This window comes from Melopsittacus undulatus, chromosome 3 (genome assembly GCF_012275295.1).
Source record: "Melopsittacus undulatus isolate bMelUnd1 chromosome 3, bMelUnd1.mat.Z, whole genome shotgun sequence".
Lineage (NCBI taxonomy): Eukaryota > Metazoa > Chordata > Aves > Psittaciformes > Psittaculidae > Melopsittacus > Melopsittacus undulatus.
The window spans coordinates 107,611,575-107,624,544 of record NC_047529.1 but is presented as its reverse complement, the minus strand read 5'-3'; the positions used below and the strand labels follow the sequence as shown (position 1 = coordinate 107,624,544).

The following is a 12,970-nucleotide window of genomic DNA, read 5'->3' as shown; positions in this document are numbered from 1 at the left end:
GATAGGACAAGGGGGAATGGATTTAAACTAAAACAGAAGTTCAGGACAGATATAAGGAAGAAGTTCTTTACTGTGAGGCTGGTGAGGCACTGGCACGGGTTGCCCAAAGAAGTAGTGAATGCTCCATCCCTGGAGTGCTCAAGGCCAGGCTGGACAGAGCCTTGAGTGACATGATCTAGTGTGAAGGGTCCCTACCCATGGCAGGGGGTTGGAGCTTAAACTCCTTTCCAATCCAAACCATTCTGTGATTCTACAGACAAAAAAAAGTGACTTGTATCATGGATTCTCAATATTTACATAGTTTTTTTGTTTGTGTTCTTTTGAAGTAAATTGCAAGAAGCTGAGAAGAAGAACATGGAGCTGTTGACAGATATTGAAAGGCTGAAAAAGGAGACAGAAGAGCTTAGATCAGAAAAGGGTATGGCAACTGATCTCCAAGTAAATAACATGTTTCACTTTGGTGGGTACATCTTATCAGTTGTCACCTTGCAAGTAGAGTATGGTACTGACAGACTTTGGCATACAAAATGTGAGCGCAACAATTGCACGTTAAGATGTACCCACAGCAGTTGCATTTGCATTTCTAACACATACTTGTATTGCACTTCGGGCTTGTTGATACGCTTGAACCAGGAAGCTATTATTTGAGTTGGAATTGCATTGTTTTTGTTTGGCATATGTATGGTGACTTACTGCCAGAAAACTGTTACAAGTACAGATACAAGTTTTTTCCCCTTTAACATGGGTGAAGGTAGTCAGACTTCAACATTTACCATAGTGGTGTTTTATGGATGTTTGACTCCTGGCTACACAGAGAGTAAACAACTGCTGAGGCATTCATAGCTTTTATTTGTTTTGTGGGATGACTTTTGTTGATTGGCATTGTAACCACGCAGTGAGCAGTGTGGTCATGTTTGCTTTGCTGTGGTTTTAAGAGTATGTTCTGGGTTTTCCAGTGCATCTGTCTTAACAGTATTTCACATTGTTGCTGGGAGAAAAGACTTTTTGGTAATTCTGAAATTAAAAAAGAATTCATTGCGAGATGATAAATGATTTGGCTGATTCTTTCCAGTAGCTCTGTTGTTTGAATCTTATGGGTCACATGGGAAGAAGTGATTTTTCAGGCCAAATAGAATTACCTAATTTTCAGCAGGGAACTGTTTGAACTCCAGAGTTTCAAAACCCTGCAACAATTGCTGCATAGGGATGTCAAATACTCTTCAGCCTCTGCAGCATGTCAGTCAATGATGTATTGTGCATTAATCTCTTATATTCAGCCTCCAAGTGGTGGTTGACTGGTAAAAATAATACAGACCTGTACAGGACATTAAAAAATGACTGATGCCAATAAGCAAACAAGATTTAGGGAACTTCTTAGCACTGATACCAGGATTGTGCTTTTTCCACATCCTTGGAGAGGAACTCTTGATAGCATCTCCATGGAGACAACAGCTTTCACTTACAGATTCTTGAACTGTCTTAAATGTTCTGCATGGCTACTCAACTTCTGAAATCTTCCTTTGTGTTAAGCAATGTGTTAAGAATTTATAATTAATATTTTGTGCTGTATTTTTCCTAATGTTTAAGACCTTACTGTTTTTTTGTGAAAATGGAGATAAACTTTTACTCTTTTCCTAAAGAAGAGAATGTGCTGTTTAAGGAACAGTTACTTATTACACTTTTTTGCCAGAAGTAAATTAATAAGATTCTACTGCAACTATTCAAATATTATTTTTAGAAATACACTTTAATCCAAAATCCTTATCCTCTTTGGGTTTGGTTTTCTCTTAGAAGAATAAATATTGATGTTTGAATCATGAACTGTATAGAGGATTCAGATTTAGTCAATGTACAGTGGTAGAGTAACTTCCTGTGTGTGGAAATTGATTTCTAGGAAGGGATTACTTAGATTAGCACTTGAATCCATTGCTCTTTATAAATGATTTCCAGAAACTTAGAAGGATGGGGAAAAAAAAGCCTACTAAAAAGATTCTGTAAAGCAGCAGGTAATTTGAGAGTTGTTTTTAGTATTTTAGTGAGATTTCAGTGTATTTATGTTTTGAAGAGGAAAGGGTTCTTTGTAACTCCTTGTTCACTGTGGGTTTTATTTAGAGCAAACAAGGTGATATATCTAGCTAGAGCAAAACACTGGTATTTTCTAAGATAAATAAGTGTCCTTTGATAGCATCAGTCTTTTGAGATGCACACAGTCCTGGAGGCTCTGGTCATAATAATATTTGCGTGTGTGTGTATATATATAATATTTATATATATTCTCATATCAGGAAGCTAGAGTTTGTACACATCTGTGATATATGAACGCCCACAGAGCAAATTGAATTATGCCCCAAAGAAAAGGTGAAGAAAAAAGAAATATATCAGTTGGAGCAAGTTAAAGTAACAATCAGGATGTGCCAGCCTGTGCAGCTCTGAAGGGTGCAGCGTTCCTGCTCTGCTTACTGGCTGAAAACCACAGAAATGGTGTAGCTTGGCAGAGACATTTGAAGCTTGCCCAGGATTGTATTACTCCTGGACATTTGAAAGTGAGAGGTAGAAGGCACGCATGGAGCATGGGTCAAGGAACCTGTATTATTTGGGAATGCAGTATATTCCCCAAACATGTTCTGTGCATTGCTGTGGAACCTCACTGTTGGCTACAGCCATCCCATTACCGTAGCCTGTCCAGTGTGTGAATAGAGCTGGGTGACAACACACTGTGTTAGCCTCTGTGCCAGTGTGTTCTGCACTGCTTCTTGCGCATTAGGAATCTGTGCCTTCTGCATAACACACAGGTGCTTATAATATGATTTCATGTTGAATTCATACCACACATATCCTTGCTTGGAAAATGTTAATTAAACATAGGCTGCTTGCTTAGGGCTTGTATATCTGTTTAAAAACTCTTACTCTGGAAACCAGACAACTCATAGTGTGACAACTCACTTCAAAAAATGTAGGTGGTTCAGGTGGATACTCAGGCCCCGATTCAGCAAGGCAAAGGTCCTCCATGAAAAGGTCATTTTTCTGTAGCTTAAAAACCTGCTGCTGTTTTCTAGGTGTAAAGCACCAAGACTCACAGAATTCTTTCTTGGCATTTTTGAATGCGCCTACCTCTGCTCTGGATCAATTTGAAGTAAGTGTACAGCTATTCTAACTCTCTGTTAGTCAGTGGAGCTACTGCTGTTACGTGCTATTTACTGAGAATTTGCTACCGGTTTTGCCATATTGCTCCATTTATATTTGTGTATAATAATATGTGAGAATTGTTTGTCATTTACAGTGCTGGCTGTCTTCTCTTGAACACTGGTGATCATAGTGATTTCTCACTCAGACCTTGACTGCAGAAATTCTCCTGGTTTTGTAGTGAACATGGAAAGTGTAGCTGTTGAAATGGCTTTTCTTTGTATTTAGAAAAATGCTAAGTATTGCAGATGCTGGCTTCCTAAAACTGAGAGAAAATACATAAATAATCCTTGGGTGTATTCTATGAAGTCCTTGGTACCATGTATTTATCAGATGGTCTTCATTCTCTGTTCATTTTACACAGATCTGTAAAATCCAGATAATTAATATGCATCTCCTCTCCACAGATCCTAAATACTTAAAAATGAATCTGTATAGCTCCTGTGCCAGTTCTAGACAAAAGGCCACTTTAGGTAGAAAACCTGGAAGAAAAAAACTTGAAATGACACTGTACATTTCTGATCTTTTTTAATCAACAATAAGCAATGCACTGTTTTTATCTGAAAAGAACAGCTGGGGTGAAATACTGGTCAAACTGACTTCAGAAGGAACAAGGCACCTGTACTGTTACATACTGGTCTGAAATTCCCCCCTGTGTTTTTTGTGATGGGTTTACAAGGTCATCACATGAACGAGCATAATCCCTGATGTTACTAATGTCCCCAAATTTATTTTCTTTTCATTACGCATTCATTAATTCATTGTTCTCTCTTGAAGTCCTCACATTAATACCATTTTTTATTTGCTTTTGAATTACTTCTCTTATAAGTTACTTTCAATATAAAACTCCTATTGGAGTGCAGGAATATTATTTTATGGAGTGAATGCTGGAAAAACATTGGGGTTTATACAGGTAATGTATTAATTGTCTGTGAAAGGCAATTAATGGCAACTTACTGAGGTATCTGTTACTGGCACTAGTTATTTACAGTTCTTTAGTCTTGCACTTTTATTTATACTGAACAGTTTTCTTCATCCATCTCTTTCTTTCTCTCTCTCTTTTTTTTTACTGCTGTTTTCATTAAAATAGGATTCCTTTTCCTCCTCTTCATCCTCATTGATTGATTTTATGGATGACGTAAGTCTGACTTTTAAACCAGTAAATCCCCCTAATAAGAGAGCAGTTATTTGATTTGGAATAGTCAAACATTAACACAGTCAACTTAAATTTGCAGTAGAGAACGGACTTCCTATAATAGCATACTTACACTTATTTATATAGACAGATGATACATTTTAAAGTAAATGTTCTTCTGTAGGTTAAGGTGAAGAATTATTATTTACAATCAATTTTTCTAATGGGGAGCAGCTGCTTTTGGGCCTTACCTACTGATATGGCCTGTGGAGAATGGTTCCAAAACCCCTGTCATGTTGATTTAATTTAGTTCTATTGCTTCATATTATTACTTTATCATCATTTGTTTCCAGTAGTTTTCTGATCACATCAGTGAAAGTGCATACAGGTAATTTCTGTTTGCTCAAATAAAGAAAATCTCTTTTTTTAGCTTATATTGCAAGAATATAGGCTAAAATATAACGTCATTATAACTGAAATGAACTTACTGCTTTTTATTGCCATTTGAGAAGCTGATTTTCTGTCAGGACACTGTTCATTATTTAGCTTAGTTAGATGCATAATAAGGGAATTGAGTTTAAAGCTGAAAACTGACTGCATTATATTTCTTCCAGACTGAAGTAGTAGGCACATAGAAGTAAATAATAAGTTTATTAAAATCACAGTATATGCAACACATACATAGTAGAGAACCATCCATTACAACTCTGTAGGTATATTGTGTGTGTATCTCTGTGTGTGCTTGTATATATGTGTATGCACATTTATATTTAAAATAGTATAGTTCTGTTTACATTAAAATATAATGAAATTTATTCTAGAAATGGCTGCTGTGAGGGGTGTAACAGAGAAGGTATATAGTACATGGGCCTGTTGTATTGGTGGCATTGCCTTTCACAACACTGAAAGAATGCTTTTCTAGATGCTTTTTTCCCCCCTAGATCAGGTATATACCTTAGCCAAAATGTGAAGGTACATCGTGGGTACTGCAGCAGGCACTATTTGCCTGTATTTTTGTAAAGCATACAAAAAACTCTGTCTTACACAAAAAAAAAAATAAATGCCCAAACCATAAGTAGTTTCCTGTCATGTTAAATCTACAATAAATGAATAATATTTATAACTTTATGGAGGTTAAATAAATGTTCTCTATGTTGCCTGAATATTAGGAACACTTAGTGTGTAGCAATAGGTTATTTCATAGAAAGTTACTTTTAAAAATACCTAATACCCTCTCCTGAAACCTGATAAAAGAGAAATAAAGTATATACATGGCAGAGGAACTGATAATGTTCTATTTTACAAGAGGAAAATTAGGAAAAGAAAGCTTCCCTGGTTGCTATCTAGTTAATTTTGAAGGACATCAGTACTTTATTCTGTATTTATTGAAACATTCTTCTTCATCGGTCCACCCACGTCAGATCTTTTCAATTACCCATCTTTTAGGTAAAACTCCAGGTATTAATAACTGTTTTAATTTAATTAATAAAATTAAATTTTATTTAAATTAATTAATTAATTAATTTATGATGAAAAATTAAATTTTATTTAAATCTAATTATATTAAATTTAATTAATACTGTTGCATGTGGATGACTTAAAACACACAGAATCAAGCTTCTGCCATTACATCTTCAGTCTTAGTCCAACAGGAGCTGGTTTTCCTTAGTTGCCTTGGGCACAGGTAGACTTCTGGACTGGGCTGGCCAGGTGCTAACGTCTGTTAACACCAGGGCAGAATTGTATCTCATCTAATAAAACTGCAGGAGAAGAGAATTGCCTGTTCAAAGATGGGAAATGGTACTATGCAAGCAAATACAAGACTTGTTGGGCTACCTGTCTTTATTAGATAAATAAAGCTGATGTAGATGTTAGTAGGCGAAAGGTGCTTTAATGCAGTTGTGCTTAAAGTCAGTTCTGCATCTTTCAAGTATTGGACAGTTACTTGAGTCATTCATAGAGAAATTTGTAACTGAATTATCAAAATTACTGGTTAACTTATGTTTAGCTCATTGAGTTGGTTCAATATCAAAATATTAGGTGCACTTAAATGAAAATAAGGGTATTCAAAATTCCTTCCCACTGAATTTGACCTCCATTCCCTTTCCAGTGTCTCTTTTTTGGCAGTAGTTACATTGAAGGGCAGCGTTTCTTGCAGCATCTCAAGAAGAGTTCATCTGTGCTCAGTTAAACCTGAGAATTGTAGAATCACAGAACAGTTTGGCTTGGAAGGGACCTTAAGGCTCATTCAGTTCCAACCCCCTGCCATGGGCAGGGGTACATTCCAACAGGCCAGGTTGCTCCAAGCCCTGTCCAACCTGGCCTTGAACACTGCCAGGGATGGGGCAGCCACAGCTTCTCTGGGAACCCTGTGCCAGCGCCTTACATTAAAGCTAAGGAAGAATTGGAAGTCCTCAGGTAGGACTTAAACAGTGCTGCACTATTGGATGGGTTTCAGGAAAGCCTCTCCTGTGATCAAGGGGCCAAGTAAATTTTACTGATGGCCTTTATTGTTCCTTCAGCCTCTGTGCTTCATGAGGAAGTGATAGAGGGAGCGTAAAGTAACATGCAGTTGCAATTATCTAGCACTCTTTTCAAGATCTCAGCTCTGCTTACCCTGTGGATGTGTAACCAGCACTGATTTTGACCCACTGGTGACATTTGGAGATTACTGGGATCAGTATGTCCTGTGTGTCTGCCATCCAAACAGCGTAACTGTATTTAGCACTTTGTAAATGGCTGGAGTGAATTCCGGTTTTCTTATGAGGAAAACAGTAGTTTTGCAATTTCTACTGGAGAAAAGTAAAAGTAGATGACTCTGTAGCCTGCAGATGCTGAGCAGAAGTGGTATCTCACCATCCGGAGGAATAGCAGTCACTGTTGGTTACAGCTATTCCTCCTGGAGAAAATACTTGGTGAGGTTGGCAGAACTGGTGCCTAAACCATCATAGCTGTGGAAGTCCATGTGTTCATTGTATCTCCTGTGCACATGGTAGGGTGCAAAGGGAAGTAGGGATGGGTTTTGCTGTCCCTGGTTTCTGATTTTGGTGGGGAGGGAAAGTCACCCTCATGGACTCTAATATACTAATTTCTAAATCTTTGCTGCTGTTTTTCCCATGTGTTGCAGGCTGTCTCTCAGTAATGTTGTCTAGGTGTTCAGTCTCCTGTGTTCACTACAAGTGTCTGATAATGGAAGTGTTGGATTTGATTTGGGTGTCTTGCCAGGTGGATCCTTGTGTATTTTGCTAGCTACCAGAAGCAATCAGCTTGTTTTAGTTACAGATGAATTTGGACTTAATAACAATAAAAGGGGATCCCATTTTTCCTTGGCAAAATTATTTTCCCCACTTGCTAGGAAATATTATTTTTCCCCTGTTATCACCACATTACAAATTAAAAACACATGTCTTAAATCCTCCTGCAAGTTCTCGCCTACAGTCCCCATGGGCTTGGGCTAGATGCAAACCTGAACTTTGTAAATAAGCACAGAATAAATCATGTTCTGAATTCTCATTATTAAACAGAATAAGCCATGGCGTTCTGTGATGAGAGCCCTGACTCTACCTGTACATTTGTAATTAAGTTTAGAATATTTCTGCTTCTTGATGATACTTTAAATTGGATGTATTGTGCCTCCAAGAGATTGCTTTATTCACCCTGCTCACAGTACAGAGATGCTGTTATTTGATGTTATTAGTCTAATGTACCTGCAGTTTCACTGCTATTGTCCAGTGCAGGACTACACTTTAAAACAAATGTTCCTTTTTCTTGGATGTGTTTTCCCACTTGTTGCCCCAGAACATCTTGTTTTCAGAACCCTTGTAAGAATGAACATGTTTGTGTGTGTCTAAATACTACTTCTGGAGATGTAGAGTGACCAATTCTGAGGTGATGTATGTGTCACTGTTTGGTTTTGTAACATATTCTCCTCTCTTTGTTAAAGCGCTCTCCTTCCTGTACTCCAGCTAACAAAGGCAGACGTGTAAGAGGCTGTCCTACTCTATGTGGCCCTTTATTTTTTGCCTGTTGTGTACATGCCTTTGTTTAATGTATGGATTGTGTACTTCCCTCACTGCATGTCTTGTGCTGCTGCTGCTGTTTGCTGCTGCTGCTGTGCTTTTTGTTGTTTTACAGCTGTGGGCTAAAAGCTTTTGGAATATTTATTTTGGGAATCCTATAAGCAGAATATTACAGTAACTGGAGAAGATGCATTTAGTACATTCTTATTTCAATATCAAAGTTCTTTATGAAAGCTGATCAGGTAGATGCAGGTTGGACAGGTGAGCCAATGTCAAATGAGGACCTGTCTGTTTCATTGCCCTTAGCAGAGGGCATGTGTTGAGTTATAGGTATTGCCTATAGAAGGTAGAAATTTGGCATGTCATAGCAAAGGACAGAAAATACCACAGTACAGAGATAAATATAAATGGGAAGTGGGGAACTGAGCAAATTGGAGAATGAAGGATGGCAGGAAGAATTCATGCAAGGAAAACAGCTGTGAAGCTGGAAAGCTCTGTGATGTTTCAAAAATCAAGGTGGATTTTTAAACATGGTGTTATCAAAGCTTTGTCAGACTGAATTCATACCAGGTATGCTCATTTTAAGCTCATGCTGCCACTTCTGTATTGTTTAGACACGTATGATGATAGGAATAGGGAAGCATAGAAGTGTTTCTATGGAATATTCAATAAATAAGCAATAATGCCCAACAACTCCAATAAGACTAGTTCAACACATACCACTCAGTGTCTCAGGCAAGCTTACAATAACTGCTTCGTTTTGTCAGCTGTTGCTCCCACTCAGAAGCTTGTCTCTCCCCAAGATGTGTTTATTCACCATCCAGCTTTGTCTCAGACCTGTACAGGTGACACTGTGAAAGCTAACAGGGCTATTACAGTTTATTAGGAAATACTGAAATATGCTTTTGATAACCCAGTGGATTAGTATAAAACTAATTGTCATGGTGTTAATATAGTCCATGTAAGCTTTTGGCCATACATGAGTCAGGTTATATATGAAGTTCTTCTCATTAAAGCAAGGAACCTGGAAATTACTGCAGCAGCACAGCTGAAGGCCCTGTTTCTGCAGTAAAGGTGTGATTAAATTCCCTTCAAATTCTGTAATGGTAGATCAGGTTTGGTATGTTTCACGGGCTTTTTATGTTCATAACTAAAGTAAAAAGACATTTGTTACTGGTTCAGCAGTTGTCTTCAACCACAAAGGCTTTGTAGCACATTCCAGAAGAGTTCTGTCATTGCTATCATGCTTGTATTAAATTTTTTAAGAGACACCATGAAAATTCTTTGGTATGCAGATGCTACTTTGAAAGGGAAAGCCTTTGGAGTATTTGGAAACATTTATGTGATGATAGATTGCATCTATGAGTTTAACTTGCCAAAGAAAAGGAATGTCTGTTTCTTGCGATGAAAAATTTGCCTGTAGTTACCCATTGGGCTTATTTTTTAATAACATTCTTAAGGTAGAATTATTGGGAGGTTGAACAGTCTTTATCAGATGTTTAGACTTGATTAAAAAAAGTTTAAAATAATTGAAACAATGTTATGTGTCTGGGGATTTACTGCTTAAAGACATCAGTGTTACTAACATTGGATAAAGCTTGCAATTATTATTTGCTTCTGGTAAACCTGAGCAGAGAATCTTTGCTTTACTGCTAGTTTTTACCTCAATGCTTGAAACACATCATCTATGTGTAGAAAACAGGTGTATCCCAGGGTGAGAATTTCCTGGTTTCATTACAGAAATACTTGCAGGCATCTTAATATGCCTGAGTTGATTAAGCTGGTGAACATTCTCCATCGGATCATTCTTTTGAAGGCTGTGATAAAAACAGAAGCCATCAAACCTACCTCACTCCCATTTTAATAATAATACTGATAATGGAAAACCAGCAACTGCACCTGTTAACTACCATAACTGAGTTTCTGGAGAACAGGGCTGTATATGCATGTCTAAGAGTGGCTTGGCAATGTATTTTGTTCCCCAAAAGCATTAAAGTTTGTGGAATCCTTAGTATGATGATAATGGCAAATGAGATAAAAAGAAAAACAACAAAACCCCCAAATACTGGAATGGTCAAATGCTTTCTGTAGATGTTGCTGCATATTTAGCTGGTGTGCAAGTCTGCCAAGTCCTTAGCCATGGGGAGCTGATGGTAGCATTGCTTCAGAAAAGCCAGGCATACAGTGAAGCCTTCAGAAGGCCTTATGCTTTTAGTTTTATTGTTAGTGGAGAAAAGCATCCTCATCTCGTTACACTTTATTTTAAAATATATCAATCTACAGAACTTTGATGAGGAGATGTCTTAGTTTCAAGGAAGAATTCTGCATTCTCTGGCTTTTCAGTTGCACTGACAAAAGCTGACTTACTATCCAAGATACCTGGTTGTACTTATCAGCATTGTTGTTCAGTGTAGTTCTACGCTGGGCTTAGTTTCATTGTATATCAAGGACTAGGAAAATATTCCCCTGTAAAATCTATATTCCTGGTAAGATTGTCTTTGTGGTTCAAATCAGGAGCAAAAACCCCCTTGACTCTCCACAAATATAATTAACACTAATCTCAGGAAATAGGTTGTTTGCTCTTCCTTTTCTCCTTATTTTCTTCTAAATACATTTGCAGTGATTTACATGGGTTATGTTGGGCATTCACTTCTAAAAAATCTCTACCACGAGTGGACAAATCCTAGTAGTGTTTAGAAAATACCTGTTTAAAATGCTGAATTGCAAGTCTTTTTGAGTATTTCTCGGGCCCCTGCACTAGCAGCTGTTATGCATGTGCTCACCTCTTAGCAGAAGCCTTGGTGTTTTCATATTCAATAATTTTCATTGCATTTTTGTCCTTTAATTAGGAAGTTGCTTAAAACTGACTTCTTATTCTCTCAGTTCTCTCTTAGGAATTCCACTGCTCCCATATCTTGTTTTGGTAAGAGTTGAGAATTCTTTTTTTAATGATGTCTTTGATTTATTTTTTGGTTGTTGTTTTTTCTCTCAACTTGTTCTCCTAGATTGATTCAGTTGAGAATTTTACGTTGTCTAATACTCCGTCACGGGATGAAGATAGCAAGTCTCACCTTCATTCAAGATCAAGGTCTCCTTCTACAGCTAGTGAGATTGAACCAATTGAGGTACTTCACTCTTGACAAAGTTTTGTCTTGCCTTTGGTTTTTTTAGGAATACTAGTTTCACTCATACAAAAATTGCCACTGCAGATGCTTTTATTTAGAATGAGGCTCGCTCCTTGTAATAGCCTTCTGCACTCATAGTGAACTGTATTTTGGGGAATGTGGCATTTCACATTCACATATGGCTGATTGTTTAGGGATGGGAACTGTGTTGTATCACTTATCAGATACAGTCTTTCTTCATAACATATCCTCAGTCATGAATAATGAAGAAATGTTGGCACAAAGATAGTGTTACACTGTAGTTTGTAAAAGCAAGCTTTGGAGTTCTGCTGAAAGTCTTGTTAATATGAAATGTTAGCCAGCTCTGCAACTATCATAAAGAATCCCCTTTCACTATTAAGAAATTTAGCTCTGTGATTATTCCACATTATAAAACATTCAGTCAAATGTTTAAGGTAAAGTTATTTCTGACATTTAGGAGATGAATCTTACACGTAATTTTTCTGAGCCCTTTCCTGTGTTTTGGGATGGGGTGGGTGGAATACTGTAGTGTTTTTACTTTATTCAAGCTGCCCTTAATAGTGTGTACTTGATATCTTATTGATCCTTTGGGGACTGTGTTCAGGTTACAGATCATCCTCCCCGTTCAATTCACACACCAACCATGAGGACAGCGTATATTGGATCGGGACTCTCTGCACCAAAGGTATTAAATCAAGCGTTCACACCTCTTACAGTGTAAGGGGGAAAGCATCACTCCTGGGCAACAGCTTCAGAACTGTGTATCACAGTAATCTTAGCAGAACTGCCTGGAAGGGTTGGTTATGTACAAGCTGGTTGCTTTCTAATATTTTAAACCCCTCATTCTTACATTATGTGGTGTGACAGGTTGTACTAGGTATTCCCCTGTAGCATCACACGGGGGCTTGATGATAGGAAAAACAGTAGTTTGGACATTAGAAAGAGATAAATGAACCAGAACAAGAAGAAAGTAATAAGAGACTTCATAGAAAATGAGTGTTTTCCTGCCCCTATATTCTGCATATGATAAAATTGATATCACTGTGGGCTAGTCTTTGCTTAGGAGGTCTGTGTGCTAATTAAATGCTTATTTTTGAGCAAAGGCAAAGAGTAAGCCTAAAATTAACCCCTAGATTTGCATTTTATAAATAGTGTAGAGGGAGCGCTTCAGTGCTGGACTGGGAGAAGGAATTCCAGTTTTTCTGTCTTCCGGCTTTTTACTGGCATAAATACTGATTTTTTACATTAGTTGTTGAAATTATTTTGCTGTTGGCCAAATAAGCCAGTGAGCGTATGCTAATTCACAGTGAATTGTGTATATTCAAGCAAATGAGGAATAAAGTACAAGCTATTAAAGGAAAAAGTATCTCATAAAAGTTTCAGAAGTGCCTCAATGGCTTAGGAATCTTCTTTAAATATGTATATATTTAAAATATATACATAAAAGATACAGATCTGTTTCTCTGCTTTAATAAATGGCAAAATAG

The 12,970-nt window shown here is 37.4% G+C and overlaps 1 protein-coding gene across 1 annotated transcript in view; it reads left to right on the top strand.

The window, feature by feature from the left end:
• CDC42BPA (CDC42 binding protein kinase alpha) overlaps positions 1-12,970 on the top strand; it is a 181,523-nt gene that overhangs the window by 136,325 nt on the left and 32,228 nt on the right. Inside the window, exons 21-24 of the mRNA XM_034060359.1 lie at positions 327-418; positions 3,057-3,133; positions 11,343-11,462; positions 12,088-12,168. Coding sequence (XP_033916250.1) covers positions 327-418; positions 3,057-3,133; positions 11,343-11,462; positions 12,088-12,168 — 370 coding nt within the window. The remainder of the gene's footprint in view (positions 1-326; positions 419-3,056; positions 3,134-11,342; positions 11,463-12,087; positions 12,169-12,970) is intronic.